Raw genomic sequence first — 18111 nt, forward strand, 5'->3', positions numbered from 1 at the left:
TATACCCCAACTATAATATGTCAATATCTAGAAATAATAGATTTGGACTCAACACATGTCTTCATGTTTTTCCTAGAGCACGTTTTACATTGTGGTTTTTGCATTTGATGTACCTTACAAAGATTATGTAATTTCCTAGATTTTCCTTCTTTCAGTTTAAAGTCAGACAAACTACAGTCTGGTAATGAAGAAGCACACAGTTCTTGGTGACAGACTTTTATATGGTCAGAAATTACTATTATCATGGATGCCTGGCCTTCATGTTATCTGGGTATTTTGAAATGAATTCCTTCAATGTAACCTCAGTGCTCCATTTACAGACACCATATAATATAACCATATAATATAAACAAGGGGGAAAAAAACTATCAATATTTTTTACATTATCCTATAAGGTGCATACTTTTAAATACCATTCTAATTTTAATTGAAGAGATTCTGAAAATGCAAATGTGTATAAAAAATGTTTCCTGGGCAACCTCTAGGTAAAACATTGTAATAATTTCCATAATAGAAAAAGGAAAATTAACAAAATGAGATAGTTATTTCTACTAGAAAGACTCAAAGGATAAGCCACCTAAAGGATTGTTTTCCTATGTAGAAATATTCCTTTCTTGCTCTGTACTGATAAGATTACAGTAAAATTTTAGAAAGCTGAAAATCCTTTTAAATAATACTTCCGTTAGCTTTAATCACAAATAATTGCCTCTTCTGGTGCTAATGAGCATGAGCACCATGGAATGGAATGTAATTCTGCAGGTTCATTCAGGGTAATGGCTTTGTGAGCTAGTGACACTGCCGAGAAATCTAGTCTCAATTTCCTAGAGCACAATAAATGAGCAGCAATAAATTTTTCACTTGAGGAAGATTTTCTAACCTATGTAAATATGACGAGAAAACCTCTTATCTATTGATAAAAACAACAAAGTGTGCTAAATAAAGTTTTATGTGTTAACTCTTTTTCCTTTAACAGCCATCAGCTCTCTGGATCATGAAGGTAAGTAAAGCACTTCACTTACTGAAATCAATGAGAAACCGTCCAAATCCTTGCCTTTGGTGCTGGGGCATGATCATTATGCAGGAGACATTATACTTCTGCTGGCAAAGCTTTTCCTGAGGGAAGGAGAAACAGATCAAGTATGTCAGAGCTCTGCTGAAGTGCAGAGCAATTCCCCCACACCTGCCACCGTGCTTGTACACGAGTCCACAAAGATGAGCCAATGTGCTAGGTCAGAATCAAGCAGAATAATCCTACTGTGTTGATCATGATCAATCAAACTATCAGCTAAGAACCAACCATCCACTCCAGGCATACCTCTCAATTATATCTTTACACTTGGAAGTTGGTCGCAGAGAACATGAATAAAGAATCCAAGTAAATCTGAGCCAAATGAAACAGAATGCAGACAGTATGCAAGAAATGATCTCCTTGCTCAAACACCTTGGGATATGGGGGAGAAAAAAAACATCTGCAGAGTCACCAGCAGGGTAGGGTAAGACCTAGCTTGGTCCCCTGCTAAAGAACTTTCAAGTCTTCAACAGCAATCTGTCTTCCGCCTTTGACTAAATGCCCCAGTGAACCCAAAATTGTATATGTGTAGGTAGATCTGCACAGATACATTTCTCTTATGGATAAAAAGTCAAAGTAGAAAAAGCTAGAGAAATTATTGGCATCTCAAACAGGAAAACAAATCACAACAAAAAAAGACAAGGGCAACAGGAAAGCCCAAAGCCTCTGCACAAATGTGAGGCCAAAATATTACCAACAGTACGAAACCAGGAGGAAGACTGGGAAGAGTATGAGTTCTTATAGTTAAGGAAAAATTTGCAATTTTCATGGGATGTGGCATCAGAGTAGCAATATTTTATTCAGAGTACACAGAAGCAGCCAAAGCCTCCACAGAGACGATCTGGAAAAGGCTTCTGAGGTTGTGAATGCTCTGGCCAAATATAAACCACAAATAAGACTGACCACAAATGGTACTAACCACATGAAAGAATTACTTCAGAACACCCAGATCTTTAATGAACCTATTTGAAAGATCACAGGAAATTGTTGTGGAAAAAACCCTACAGGGCAGAATTAGACAGTTCTTTGTGAAAAAGATGTGCTCCCAACATTTGCACATTTGTAGCTGTCCTTGGAGCCTCTAAGAAATGAAAAGGAAGAAATAATGTGTGTTAGTTTCCCTAAGAAACTGGATTGTCCACTGGATGTGGACATCAGAGGCAAGTGTTCAAATAATTAGTCTTCTTTGCAACATTAGACAAATGAGTCACTCTACCTAAAAAGAGATGTACTCTGGGTTGAAAGGATTCATGCGTTCTGCTACTCTTTTCTTTGTCCCAAACTCCTCCTACCTTTAGAGTTTGTAAGCCAACCCAACCCTCCAGTCCACCCTACTCCTATCCTCTAACACGTGTTACCACAGCTAAATTCTAATCTATGGATAAAATAACTCTTCTTTCCCTCCTTTTTAGAGTCCTCTACTTTCTGCTTGGAAAGTCATATGTATGTAAGGACTTACGCTGAAGTTTTCTAGGTCATCTTGGCCATTCTCTAGCTATAATCTCTAGAATTTGGTTTAAGTATGACCCCAAAGGGCCATAGTCCTTCACACTCCAATTGACACATTACAATATGGTTTAATTTGCATCTATCTAGTCTAGATAGACTTTAAAATTGTTTTTTTTTTAAAGATGAATTTTTGTTTTACCACACTGCCAAAGAATGAATTTCCCATGCACAGTAAGAAATGACAGTAGTTGCTGCCCTGCTGTAAAAGAAACTGTGGCAACGAGAGAAAAGTTTTGCTTGTACCAAGTAAAATGCTGGGTCCCCTAAGAGAAGAGAGGCAGAAACTGAAACCATTAAGTCACCATCAACTGAAGACCCAGAGGCCAATTTGAGATAAGGACAGCAGGCACCATTAAACATCTACATTTAAACACAGACACATTTAAAGAAACACCATTTTCTTTCTTCTTCTTCTTTTTTTTTAAAGTATCCTCCACACCTAGCATGGAGCCAAATGTGGGGTTTGAACTCATGACCCTGGGATTAAGACTCAAATGCTTAAACCAACTGAACCAACCAAGAAACACCATTTTCTAACAAGAAGGACCAATCGTGAACACCATTCTTTTCTTTTTAATCTCTATACTCAACATGGGGCTCAAACTTACAACCCTGACACCAAGAGTTGCATGTTCTACCAAATGAGCCAGCCAGATGCCTCATGACTACTATTCATTTTTAACTCATTGGAAAAAAAAAAACTTTATAAACCGATACAAAAGGTAAGAAGTTTTATACATTATATAAATAGATTTCTTATTTACTGTTTTGTTTTGTGTTAATTCTCTATCATCTCTATCATCTATCATTAAATGCTAATTCTCTAACATTTAATGTGTTATGTGCAAATTAACTTTTGTTTTGTTACCAAATCTGTGGATTAAAATTTTGAGGCTATTTCTCATGAATGCTGTCATTTATTCCTATTTTTGTTTATGACCGCTGGGGATTCTAAAATTTAGTAAAACTGCAAAGAACCTTCTTATATACTCTTATCTTTTGATATTCCATGAAAACAACACTTCCATAAGGCATTTCATTTACCTTATGCAAGAGTAGATTCATTAAAATTCACATGCAAAAACATATCATAAAATAAATAAAATATAGGATTGAGACCATTTAACTGTGTGCATGGAAGTCTTACAGTTACCATCCTTGCACATTAAACTATCTCCCAGGTGACTATGAAAAATTAAGCTTATTACCCAGTAAATATCTCCAAACTCAGTTTTTCCTTATTACACGAGTTATTATCAGAAGCCTCTGAGTAAAAAAGAAATTCTATCCACTCAGTATGTCAAGGGCTTTCCTATGCCAACCGTTGGAGATACTTAGGCTTTCTAAAAGGTGAGGCTGCTTTAGATCTTAAAACAATGGCATAAAGAGTAAAAGACAAAAGAGTAAACCCAGACATTATATCACCTTGACTGTCCAAATGCCAACGTTCCAACTCACTGAGATACTGATGATCACAGAGGGAATACAGTGAGGAGAAATGAGAACCATCTCTTAAATGCTATGCTATACTGAAAACCTTCATGTTGACACCACTGGGGGGTTGGGGGGATAAGCTTAACATTTAAAAAATCAAAGATGCTAGGTGGTCTGCAAGACAGCAATTATAATGTTACATGGTTGCTGACAGTCAAGACAGCAAATACTGCTGAGGTCCTTTACACACTTTCTAGGCACGATGTTTACTATTTTTGTTTTGTTTTTTAAATAAACTCTGAACAAGAACCTGAGCTTTTCAGAAACATGTAACAGTCATTCAAATTATAGTCATAAAAAAAAAAAAAAAAAGCCCTGTTCGAAGAATTGGGCTCTACCAAAAACATTTTGAGTAAGAAAATGAAGGTCATACTGGCTCTTGTTTTACCTTAGAGAAGTATCCAACCAGATGACAGCCCTTTTCATCATTTTTTGTAAGGACATAAAAAAGGAATGGCTCGACATCATAATACAACGTTTTGTGGTCCAGGAAGAGCTTGGCTAACAAGCAAAGGTTTTGGCAATAAATTTTGCTCATATTCCCATCAACCTAGCAAAGAGAAACAGACAACATTATTTAACATAAAAATACTGCTCAATATAAAATTATTTTTATACGGTATTTTGGAAAGTATATAATTTTATTTCCAAATCCCAAACTGAGAGATTAAAATATTCCATTCAACAAGTATAAAGTCAATCAGAAAACAGCTGTCAGTTGGCAAATAAGAATTCCACTTTTTCTCTTAAATTAGGGTAAATTTAAGTTAGATTAAATCTCTTTAAGTTACCTGAAGAAAGCTGAAACCACTAACAAAAGAGTCATTCTTATTTGCAATTTACTACAAGTAAAAAACAATCAGGCATGTCCTCTCTGTTTGAACAAAGTAAATCTGAATTAAAGAAATGTAAACACATCAAAATACCACTCAAGTAAGTTAAACTTTATGTTGTCTTCAAAAGGACTTCACATAAAAGTAGGTGAACAATATTATTCTGATTCCTCAGAAGTGTAGATTAGCAAAAAGAGGATTCCATTTTGGTTTTATCCCAAGCATCATTTTAAATATAATTGGAAGAGATAAAATTTCTATGTTGGGAATACTTACAGAGAAAGTGAGATGAATTTCAACCTACAATAAGTACCATGATTACAGTCTACTTCTCTTCAAAATAAAAGAATCAAGCTGTGATACTGATGGTTATAGACAGGAGGCTAGGCACAGATGCCAATTTCTTTGATCAAATGTAGTTACTTGTTGAAAACCAAAAGCACAGCAGATTCAAGAATTTCCCTAGCACTATTCTTAGGGGAAATGGATATTTGCTAACCAGAACTCTGTAACAATGAACTTGACCGTTCACCAGTCTCATGTGGACCATACAGGTTCTCATATTGCACAAATTATTTTTAGACTTCATATAACTATTTCCCTTGGATGAAACCTAGGTCCCACACATAGCAACATAATCAAATATGGGCAACAGACACAGAGGATACAATTCTCACTTTAATTAAAGGAAGTTTTTATGTATTTGAGAGTATGGTCCTTCGGAAATGGCAGTACATTACAAAAAAGGGAAAGACAGAGAGGTTTGTGTCCATGAGCCAGAAAAACAGAGAGAGGACAATGCTGAAGCAAATTCTTAACAACTGTGTAAGGTCTAATACGCATGCTTTCAACAGAGATAAAGACAGGAAAGTATTAATTTATGATTACTCTTCATTAATTGTAGAGGTTACCCAAGAAACTGCTAAGAAAAAAGTTTCCTATATGCTGTTCTCTAAATATTAACTCAGATTCTAGAATAGGGACCTGGGCACAGATAATCCAGTTCCTTCAAATATTTTTATGTACAAATTCTATTATTTTTTTTTTTTTCATTTTTCCTGCCCTGATCTCCGTTATGCTTCAAAAGCACCTGCCCTGAAATAGTGGACCACTGCTATCAGACTACCAAAACTGACTCTTAAGTCTCTCCCAGGATTTTTGAGACCTTAAACCCCACAAGCAGATTCATGCTGATTTACATAACTGTTACTTAAAGGCAACAATATGTTTTGTCCTTCAGGAAACAACGAAACAGTGATTTTCATTTCATTTTGGTTATAAGAAAGGATCCAAGGTGTGAAGGAAGGAGCCAATAAGAAAGTTGAACTTGTGATATTAGTTAAACCTTGAATGAGAATAGCTCTGCTGTCTCACCTAGTTGGGGCTGACTGAGTAGCATCCCAGGACTAGCTAAACAACCTGCATTCAGCTTTCCTTCTAGCCCAGGGATCTTCAATGGGAGTCAACTGTGCCTCCTAAGCAACACTATGTCTGGAGAAAATCTTGCTTGTTACAACTGGAAGAAATGTGATACTCTGAGCATTTAATGGGTAGGGGCCAGGAATGCTACCGAACACTCTCCAATGCACAGGATGCCCCTACTACAAAGAATTTTCTAGTGTGAGAAGTGAATAGTGTCCAGGTTGAGAAACTCTTCCTATCCTTTAGAAACAACTAATATATCATTAAATCTTCCCAGCAACAATACCCTTCTTCCTTCAAGCTTATCAAAAGATCCTAATAAAACCAGGAAGAGGGTCTTTTAAAAAAAAAATCCTAAGATGCAGCTGGAATGACTAGGTTTTCTAATTGGCCTTTGGAAAAAGTAGCGGGCCCTGGCTTCTCTGTGAGAGGTACCTATGTATGACCCTCCCCTCTATCAAATATAATGCAAGACATTACACACCAGAACTAAAGTAAGATGTGGGGCAGAACACTACATTTCAGTTCGAACAACTCAAAAAATAGAGACACTGAAAGTAAAACTGTATCGCAAAGAAACAAAGACATCATGTCTGCTGTGCAAGGAATGCTTGTTCTGAGCACCCGTGCATGAAAACGATGCACCACGATGGGTAAGGAGAAGGGAACTAGGCAGGGTTAACAGGAGTGCTCAAATGGAGTAACAAGAATAAAGGTGAGAATTAAGAATCCCTGAGAAGAGGCAATAACACAAAAGGAACAGCCCCCTCAAGGTACAAGTGACACAACTAAACTGGACCCTTGAAACTGACAATAGAACATGATTAAACAATGAAATTATACCCAGGCAAAGACCTTTTGCTACTAAATCAGTTCTGAATACACAAACTGTCTTTAAGACACCACAATGACAAACACGTGGCCAAAAGGGGTTCCTGAGAATGGCAGAGTTCTCCAGGGGTGGCCATGTACCCAGATGAGGGGGGCAGTCCCAACATCTGCTGGGGTCTCACCAAAAGGATTATCCACCCTGCCAAGAAATGGATGGAAACACAGGTGGCTGTGTATTGAGAAGATATGTACAGCTGCTCAATTCCCTGGAAGAGTGAGCACCTGCCAGACATTGGCTGGAGCTGTTGAACAAAGCTAATTTCTCCTGCCAAAGAAAGTAGAATTTACAAAGAGCTGAGAAGATCATAAATTCACTGGTGAATATATCTGGTGCAGACAGGGATTTGGGGAAAGACAAAAAAAGTTAATGTGATGAAGTAGGAATTCATCATCAATCTAAATGGTTGCTCAGTATGGTTAAACATTCCAAAACATGGAGATAGTTTAAAGAGCAGTCTAAATTTGAATGCCAAAATCAAATATACTGTGCACCTTCTAGAAACAAATTAGTACATAATCAACAATTGGAAGTACTAGGTCTCAAAAGTGGAGTTTTTTTATTTACACATGCTTACCTCAAATACTGAAAGGTCTCTCCTTCGGTAAATTTCATTTGCTGGAGGATGAAACCATCCACATTTCTTTGAGTGTCTTAATAAAATATTTTTACTTTTCATATATTTAAGACAGAATTCACACAGGTAAAGCTTTGGTAATCTGTTAAAATTTTAAAATCAAAGAATTTATCAGATTGGTTATAGTGTTCAAGGAAAAAATTATTAAATATTGTTCAATTCTCTCCAAGTCATAATAAGCCTGTAGAATAGTATTTTCAAAAAAAGAAAAACAGAAAGTCAGCAGTAAAGAGAACATACAAACCTTACGTTATTTTTCAATATAATAATATTTGCTGCCATTTTTTGGTTAACAAATCATTTGTTTCCTCAGAAATGTTGTACAGACAAAAAGATTTTCAGACCTGGAACCATTACTTGAAAAATCAACAATAAGGATGGCCTGCTGTCAGGTAAACAGGAATATTTTTCAAATTTCAAATTTAATGTCATAGTGTCAGTAGTATATATGGTCAATGATGTAACTGTAATCATCTTTTTCTCAGATGGAAGTGAGTTCATTATTTTCAAAAGTGATCTGTGTACATATAAGGCAGAGAAGTCCTAGAAGTTACTTAACACATCTATTGATGGATGAGGTAACTTTAAAGTTTTATCATAATTATATCTATCATCATTTCTCTCTGATCTATCATCTGAAGCAATAAATGTAGAAAAATCAAAAGATCTTGTTTCTACCAATTCTACTGACTCTGAATAACATTATACAGATTTCTCCCCCGTGATGACTTTTTCTGAGAACCTTTAAAATTATAACATTTTTAATGTGTGCCCTATCACACTTTAACACATTGCTAGAATTATAAGAAAATGTTTAGAAGCACTTTTTGAAGTCTTTGGGGGTATATAAATTGGTAGGATGGTTTTGGGGAGAGTTAGCTACAGACTCAGATAATCGTAATTTCGAACCTTGGAGTTATATACAAATTTTACTCAAAGCTCTCAGAATACCTGACTTATGATTACCCAAACCAACTGAAGCTCAGAAGTGTTTTCAAAAAATTGTTCAAGAACACACAGCCAAGGAGATGCCTGGGTGGCTCAGCGGTTTGGCACCTCCCTTCCGCCCAGGGCATCATCCTGGGATCCAGGATCGAGTTCTACATTGGGCTCCCTGCATGGAGCCTGTTCCTCCCTGTACCTGTGTCTCTGTCTCTGTCTCTCTGTGTCTCTAATTAATAAATAAATAAAATCTTAAAGAAAAAAGAAGAAGAAGACACAGACAAGTGATACAAGCTAGAAAGAGAAACCAAGGCTCCTGACTAATCTTATTCTGCCACTTAACTTCTAAAACACTCTCCCTGTTTCCTCCAGGAGATGATGGGCCAGACACCTTCATGGTGGAGGAAAGGACAATTATCTATTCCAGAAGAAAAGTTTGTGATGGTCAAAACTTTGTAGGCTAAAACAATTGAGAAAATACTAATAAAGTATATCTTGATGCATCTGAAGGAAGAAATCTGCTCACAAGTTACCCATTTTTAGATATATTAGTTCAAGACAATTTCACAGCTAATCTTAGTTCAAGACAAAAGAAAACTCCAGGATCATTATTTTCTCTTCATTTTTAACAAGGTATCACAAATGGCTCTAAAAGTAAAGATTTGGGGAAGGGTCTCTTAAGGCTACCCACTCCCACCTACTTCCTTTCATTTTTCCATCTTCTGCTACATTTCTATAAAAAACTTGAAAACAAAATGTCAGAAATCAGAGATAAAACGAACAGGCCTAATTAGGAAAATAAACAGGGAAATGAGAAGAAACCACCAAATATTTTACAATGGCCAGTGTTTTTTCTCCTTATTTGGTTTCATACACAAACGATATTTGTCCAATTAACCAGAGAGAAAGCCTGGACTTAGAAGCTCAAAGACAAAATTTACAACGCCTGTGCAACAAGGAGTGGAAGGAGTTTACATAGACTAGTGAACACTACTATAAAAAGATGCTGGCAAAAGTAAGAGTTTTGGAAGCGCTTATACTCGACTATCAAAATTTATGTCCTGAAAACCATCTAATTCCTGCTTCAGAACTGAGAATTCCCCTTCCTCACATATATGACATTCAAGTTATATACCTTCTGGGCTGTTCCATTACCTTGCATATTCCTGTGGGTAAGGCGAGGAATACCAGGTTTGGATTTCGTATTTCCCGAATTCTATTACAGAAGGGTACCGGCCACAGTCTTCCACTCCACTTTCACACTCTATTTTCTGTCAGAGAAAAAGAAAAGGAAGGAAATAAAATATATGTATTAGAAGAAGATTTCTTCACTTATATTTTGATTCTTTCACCAGTGGACATGAAAACCTATCAAGGACAGAACATTCATCTTCATGGGGGAATTTTCATGTTGTTGAAAACACATTAGAGGGCCTTGTAAAATAACAATCAACTTTGCAGAAGATTCATATATAAACAAATACCCTATGAAACAGTATTACCAAGACAGGAAATGAGTACAAGGTAAATACATGCAAATGTCTATTGACCTGAATTTAATGGCCTGGTGCAATGCAGTAAAACTGAGTAAATTAGAAGATGACCCGGCTGTTAGACACTCTTGTGAAGTAACAGTGATCCCAACTGTTCTTATATCATCAACTGGGGAAGTCTGCAGTTTACTATCCATCTTGTCTCCCAAGCAGTAAGCTCCACGAGGTTAAGAATGATGCCTGCCCGATTCACTGTGTTATTGCCCGCATGTAGCAGAGTGACTGCTACAGACAAGAAATGTTCTTGAGTGAAATGCCAGTGTTACTGCACTAGAAAGAAGGGGCTTCACATTTAACAGTGCCTTTCAGATAATGCCATGTTGTTCATCAAAGTCTACCTATGAATGCCAGAGGTAGGCTAAAAATTTGAAAATATTTAAGGACTTCCAATTTTAAAAACTAGGGGAATTTTTGACATTTATTTTTGCCAAATGAAAACACTACAAAGTATACTGATGGGACAGAATGAGGAATGGAAATAGCCAATAGCCCCTTAAATTAGAAACTGTCACAAATATTTAGCCCAAGTGGCTGCTACTAAAAATAAAGCCTTAGAGCCTACAGATAGCCCCCTCCTCGCACTAAAAAGAAAGTGACGTTGAGAGGACTGTGAATAGTTTGCCATAGAAACAGAATGTGGTCTACTGACATAGCAAATCCACGCTCCATAATAAATCTGTTCTCAGAAAGTCCAAAAGCCTTACCTGTTCCCTGTTTTGGTGACAATAAAGTAACTAGAGTACTATTTTAAGTGGAAGCATTTAAACAAATTACTGGACAATGAAAATAAAAGTGATTATAACTGATCATCCAACACAATATTGTCTTAATCAATGCCAAAGTGTTAAAATTACGAGACATTTTTCATATGGCTGGCCATCTGTGTTGGAAGAACCATTGGTAAATTTAAAAGCGATGTTCTTTTTAACCATTTAAAACTGCTATTTTCTAAATTTCAGCATAAGTCATCAGAAATCTGTTTCTTCACACGGAGAAGGATTTTTCCAAAGCTGCCTCTACTACTGCTAGTTGTATTTTGTGAGACCAGCTGAGCTCTGACCAACTTCTGAGCATGGAGACAACTTTATAAAGTCACTGTTTTTGAATCTACAGTCAACAAAAACAATCATGGTAATAGTTAAAGGACCGCAAAAGATTTTGAGGAGGGGTTCTGTATAAAATCAAAGCAGTAAATTCATCAATAGTCACATATATAAAAATGACATATTATCCTTATTATTATAATATGTGGTATCCTGGCCTTACCTCCCAAGAAAGTTCCTGGGCCTGCTTAAAAACATCCAAATCCTCTTCCGTAACGGTATCCTTGTTTCCAATCACATTTATATCTGTACTTTCTTGTTTGATGCTTATTTTGATTTCAGTATCTGTCATTTAAAACCAGCAGAAAGTGCATTCACTGACTTGAATCTTGAGTAACCACCATATATTACCAAAATGGTACCAAATTAGCATAGTGGGCAAATAGGGATTTTTTTTAAAGCTTTATAAGCTTTTATGTCTAAGCACTGCTCAAAGATCCAGCAGTACCCTTTCCCTGCTGCACCCAAATTTTTATTTGAGTTACCACTGTCATCTTTTTATAGTTTCAATAAATAAATGAGGGAAAGTAAGAGCCATACAAAGCAAAATCATATTTTTCAACCGATATTAGAAGTTATATCAATGTCTAGCTATAGAATTCCCATTATCCCTTTCAAGATTAAAAAAAAATCTACCACTTTGTCGAAATGACATTTTTTTTTTCTATTTTTTTGTTTTATAAAGGGTAGCAAATGTAACGGGCCAATTTGTTCAATGAAATCATGAAATCAGTTTTCTCCCTACGGTGAATACACACACAGACACAATCACACCCAAAAGCACACTTCACAGAATCACAGATCGCGCTCTGTTGAGAAGGAAGCAGAATGAACTTGGTCATGAGAAAGCGATGGAGCAGAGAGGGCTGAGATGAGGAGCTGGATCCCCCCTGTTGGAATCACTGACAGCACACAAGCAAGCAGCGCTGTGGCTGAAGAGGCGGCATGGCAAAGTACATGGCAGAAGCGTGACAGTGGCTACTCATGCGGGACCACAAAGCCATCAGCGACACTATGAAGGCATCTGGGGGGTCCTAGTGTCACTACGGATGGAAATAAATAATAAAAGGGGGGAGAGTATTAGTTGGAAAAAACATTTTGGAGGTTTAGTCAGCATCAGGAAAAGGTCAAAGTTTCACTGCTTCTGTATGAAAGTGAAGTGAGAACAAGAGAAATAGCTAAGACCTATGTGACAAATAGGAATTGACTGATTGATTTTTTTCGGGGTTGGGGAGAAAGGGACGGGACGCAGGTTTGGTTGGAGCTTTGACCTTTTGCTTACCATCATCCTGATCAGGTTTAATCCTTCCGTCTGTCAAGCTCCCCTTCCCTGGTGAGGGGGTCCCCATCTGAGGGGTCACTTTATATTTTAATCTGCCTAGCATCCTGTGCTTTTTAAGGAAAGTTGTTCGCTTGAAGTGAGCAATTGCTTTAAAAATACGTCCTCTAGCCATCCCCCAGCTAGAGGAGGAGGAGTGAGCAATAAACCTACTTCTAATATCTCTTTTTCCAAAGAAATGGGCTCTAGATTTTGCCGTGGAAGATAATTCAGTTTTACGACGCATACGTTTGGGTGGTGCATAACTTGGGTGTCCCTTTTTCCGAGACTGTCCCTGAGTGGTATAGATATGAGAAAGTCCATCAAAGAGTGCCTTCAGCTGGCTGTTCTTAGTAAGACTGCTAAAAGAGGGCACACTGGACTGGCTAGAAGAACTCTGGGGAGAGGTAGAAGAAGTGGAAGTGCTGGACTTTTGTGAACTGGGGCTCTGACCAGAGATGGGGGTTGGGGGTGGAAGTGAAGAAGGTGGAGGTTTTAGCTTTTGTGTGGTACCTGTAGCCAACACATGAGAAGTGCATGACTGTTTCTGAGAGACCTTTTTCCTTGGACGATAGTGCTTTGAAAAGTCTATTATTTCACCTCGTGATCTGCGACCATCAGGTGATGGTGTAAAAAACTTAGTAAGGCCATCAATGAGCCCTTTGGTTTTCTTGTTAACTTTAAGTGTAGAGGCAGAAATGTAGGTGGAGGTGGTGGTGATTTTGGTGGTGGCACCAGGCCGAGTGGGGTCTGTAACAGCCAATCTGCTGCTTGAGTCCTTCCCAGATGCAGCATGACCAGATGAAGGTGTGGTACAGACTTTAGTCTTTTGACCCCTACCAGGTGACCCCCTTCCTGTGAATGCATTCATGGATCCTTCATCACTGGTTACAGACCTAGGCAAAAATTTAGAGAATAGTATCAGCATTTAATAATAGAATTATAAAGGTAGCTAAAACAAATTTATAGCAACTAGATGCATTCAATGTGCTTAAACTTAAGAAGCTGAACTGCAACCCTAAGAAGTGTGCGTGTGTGTGTGTGTGTGTCCCCGCCTCTGTCTACGTGTTTCTCTGCTGAAACAGGTAGCAGCCACTACATGTGCATGTCATGGTTCTCCCAGTGCCCATCCAAGAGGGCCTGGAAGAAGCCACGTGGACCCAAGGGCAAGAGAAGGAAGAAACTCTTGAAGAGACTAAAGAACAACGCAATGCTTTCATTATACTTAAATAAAAATGTTACCCCCTGTGTGATCACAAGTAATTATGATTTCTTAGGTCTTTTAAAAAGTATTAAAGGACATAAGTCATAAGCATTACCTAGAAGTGAAAGAATAAGCTTATCTAATCTCTGGTGTGAAGCAATTTTAGCTCAACTGGAAAATTTATATAAATAGAATTTGGGTAGGTCTATAAATTAATACTTTTTTTTTTAAAGAAAACATTAAAGATATCCTCTTCCTCTCAGCAGTTTAATGCTTAGGATGATAAGATAGCCAATAATACTCTCTAAGTAGAGGAGACAATTAATTACAGCATAAAATATTGCTGAAAAAAGGACAACAATAGCAAAAACTGAAGAAATGATTAAAGAAAAGCTACAGCAGGTCAGACATGACATGGAAAGTCTGGTGAAGAAGCAGCACATTTACCATGGTCATTATCAGATACTTGGCATCAGAATCTTTATACACTATTTCAGCTCATTGGAGGCTGGTTCTACCCATCCAGCTGTGTGGTCAATAGAGACCAGAGGCCTCCGCTACCACAGCTGCTTAGAGGAACAGCAGCTGCCTGCCTTCACCTCAGGCTAGGGCTTGGAAAGCTACCCATCTTGCAGCAGAATTTTATTCAATAGAAACATTTGCATGTGAATTATGGCAGTGCTGGGGCCCAAGAATTCACTTTAAAAATTATCAATTTAGCTGAAGGCTCGTAATGAAGAAATGGAAGCCTGAAAATGATATGAGATTTATTATCAAAATATCTTAATTACAAATAGAAGAGCGCATTTTAGTGGTCATCGTGTACATTAACAGCATCAGTAGTCAACTGCAGTGGATTCTGGTGTGGATCAGCTGGGTGAGCTACTGGGCTCATGTGAGGCAGCTCTGCTGCCAGGAGCCTTGGCTGACACCACGGATACAGCCAAATCAGGTGAACACTGGAGATTTCTGGTGTCACAGTGAGGGTTACCAATAAACAATCATCCGAGCTAAAATGTTTCACATTAGAATGCTGCATTTGGACTGTATCTGGAATCGATTGCCCAGAAAGGATAAGATGCTTATAAAGCATGTAAAAAGGAAAGCTCCCTAGACTGTCTTAAAAATTCCTAAGCTCAAAGGACAATTTTGGACAAACAAAAAGTTAGGACTGGTGCCAGATGCAATTTTCAGCTGTGTCCTTTGTTTAGAAAGTTTATATCCTAATTTGGTTTTTTTAATTGGGCCCCGAGGATACAGTCCCATTTTGAGAACAATGCTTACACAGGATGAATGCAAAAACATATAATTTCTACTTCAAATGATGCTAATATGAAATATTTTATTCATAAATGTTTCATGTTTGCCTCGAGAAATTAACAAAGATTCCATTTAAAAATGTCCACCAGTTAAAGGGCTTTCATAAAAAAAGAAAAACAAAAAACAACACTATGAAGGAACATGCATTTTCTATTTCTCCTTTGGAAGACAAAGGTGCAGGAGAAGATGGTTTTTCTGAGAGCAGGTAAGGTAGTGTATTGCTTCAGATAAAATTAGGGATAAGTGTAGCAAAGTAAGGAAGACCTGGTGTTTGTTCATAGTGTGTGCAGAGCATCTATTCATTTCTACAGCACAATGACCCTAAGCTTCAAGAAACAGATGATGCTTTTATTGATAGAACTAAGATGGTCTTACTGATAGAACTACTTTAGGTATTCAACTCCTTATTTCATGTAGATCATCAACCCTACACATCCATTTCTCCCCTTATCCATTCTCTACTTCTAATTCTTGCTAAATGTTCTACTGGGCTTTAATGGCAACAGGTTGAGGTTGGTAGAAATGAGGTTATCACAGCAGATGTGCAGGCCACTGCAAATATATCATTTCGTATGTATGTCTGCACACATGTGCATATACCGAATGGTTCTAACTCTTTGTGTGCAAACATGGGACAGTCATTTGCATGTTTCTCAGAAGCTCCTATTTCATAAAAGGGATCTTAGATGCTGTAACACTAAATTAGCACCAGAAAAGAGAAATATTTTTTTCTAAAATGCTATCCAGAGTGACAGGAGATTCACTTATAGATGTGAACAAATCCCTCTCTTGTTTTAAAATCTCCATAAAAATATTTATATAATTAAGCTCTTCTAATGCTCAGCCAGTAATAAAGTAAGCAGAATGATTGTTTCCAATTCTTACATTCTGCTTCCATCCTGCTGCTTGAAAAGTGTCACTTAGCATCACAGATACTGCCAACAGAAGATCCCCAAATGCCAATTGTAATTAAAAATGTTATTTTCAAAAAATTTCCACAGCTTATATAAAAGGAAAACTATTCCTCATCCCCTGAGTTTGTAGAATGATGCTAAAAAGTTAATGGAATCTAAGGGGGTTACAATTGCCTATATTTTAAAGCACAACATAAAAGATTTCTTTTGATAAGATCTCAACCTACAACAATCGTTGCTTTAATTTATTTTTCGGTCGTCCAATGGGTTTTGCATATCGTCGTTTTATTTGTGCAGCTTTCTCATGAAGTAGTTTTCTTCCCTTTTTCTTTGGTCTGCAGACTTGGCAAATCCACATCCCTGAATTAATATATATATGAGAAAAATATTTTAATGTTTCATTTTAGGAGAAGATATTATATATAAACTGCAGCTGAAACAAGCTGCCCAAGGATGCCTGTATGTAGAACTTTCATTCCAGAAGGTAAGTCATTCCCTTGTGTCATCCTCCTCAGGAAGCCCTCATTAAAGATCAGTTTCCCCTCCAGGGTCACGGTGGTGAGAGCAGAGGGTGCCCCTATCCCGAACCCTTCCTAGAAGCTTTTCCCAACATGTCACCAAACCTCCCTCCACCACATAAACACACAGGAAAACCCAATCCTGTCAGATATTATATATCTTTCGATTAGAGGGAGACATATTCAAGCCAATAGGTTTTTGGAATTTCTGGTAAAATTTTTTTTTTGTTTTATTTCTTTCTGGAAATCTTCCACACTAAAAAACAAAAAACAACAACAAAAAAAATCAGTATAAAATATAATTTATGATTTAAAACAGAATTTTTAAGTACTCTGGAGCTGCAATAATTAAAACTATACATCTGGCATAGGGAAATAAGTCACTGGACAAGAATTTTTAGATCAAAAAACTGAAGCCTATAGAAAAGTTTAGCATATCAAAAGGTCGTATTTCAAGTCAGTGGGGAAAGGATGAAATGACTCAGTGAAGTGGTGATAGAACAAACAGCCATCTATATGGAAGGAAAAGAATTACTTCCTATCCTTTATAAAAATAAATTCTGGGCAGATGAATATTATGACAAAATTAAATGTTACAAGTACCAGGAAAAATATGTGGATATTTATTTAATTTTAGCATGACTGACATTTAAGACTGAAGCCATAAAGACAAAGATTCATGGATTGGACTGCATAAAAATATAAAAAGCTTCTACAAATCAGTAAGAAAAAGGTGAAAACATCAAGAGAAAAATGATTAATGGGTAAAACCAAGCATTTTACAAAGATGATATACGAACAGCCAATAATCAAACACAAAATACGTTCAATCTCACCGCTTAAAGAAAAAAATGATCAGACATCTTTTTTCTCTATTATCAAATTGGTAAACATTTAAATAAAAGCACTGTATTTCATCAATTCTGACACTATTGACTATAAACAGTATCTGATTTTTTTTTTAATGTGTCTTAGACTCAATGAAATATAGTAATGGTGAGTGTTGGTCATAATACAGGGAAACAGGTATTCTCACACACTGGTGGTCGGTCTGAAAACTGATACAACCTTTCATGTACATAGCCTTTGATCCAGCAATTCCTCCCCTAGGCATTTACCTTAAGGAAATAATTGTGGATGGAAAAAATTGAAAACATTTGTAATGTCCACCATAGGGACTTGGTTAGGTAAGTTAGGGTCTGTTTATACACGGGGTTGCAAAATCAAATATATTCAGAAGCCACCCAGCAATAATACATATGACTGAAGCAAACTGGAATTCAAGACAAGAGGGAGGAGTGAGATTGGGGCAAGTCTGAACATGGATCCTCCACCTAAAGGATGCAAATTAAAAATTATAAAAATGTTGTACCAGCTTGCCTGTCA

The 18111-nt window shown here is 37.0% G+C and overlaps 1 protein-coding gene across 5 annotated transcripts in view; it reads right to left on the minus strand.

The window, feature by feature from the left end:
- KAT6B (lysine acetyltransferase 6B) overlaps window positions 1-18111 on the minus strand; it is a 187789-nt gene that overhangs the window by 36498 nt on the left and 133180 nt on the right. For 3 of the 5 annotated variants that reach the window (XM_041746839.1, XM_041746838.1, XM_041746841.1), the window contains 7 exons: window positions 16435-16567; window positions 12734-13665; window positions 11615-11736; window positions 9951-10066; window positions 7794-7935; window positions 4461-4622; window positions 1020-1113 (listed from right to left, as the gene is read on the minus strand). In XM_041746839.1, coding sequence (XP_041602773.1) covers window positions 1020-1113; window positions 4461-4622; window positions 7794-7935; window positions 9951-10066; window positions 11615-11736; window positions 12734-13665; window positions 16435-16567 — 1701 coding nt within the window. The remainder of the gene's footprint in view (window positions 1-1019; window positions 1114-4460; window positions 4623-7793; window positions 7936-9950; window positions 10067-11614; window positions 11737-12733; window positions 13666-16434; window positions 16568-18111) is intronic. The other 2 variants (XM_041746840.1, XM_041746842.1) reach the window with 2 other exon arrangements.

This window comes from Vulpes lagopus, chromosome 3 (genome assembly GCF_018345385.1).
Source record: "Vulpes lagopus strain Blue_001 chromosome 3, ASM1834538v1, whole genome shotgun sequence".
Lineage (NCBI taxonomy): Eukaryota > Metazoa > Chordata > Mammalia > Carnivora > Canidae > Vulpes > Vulpes lagopus.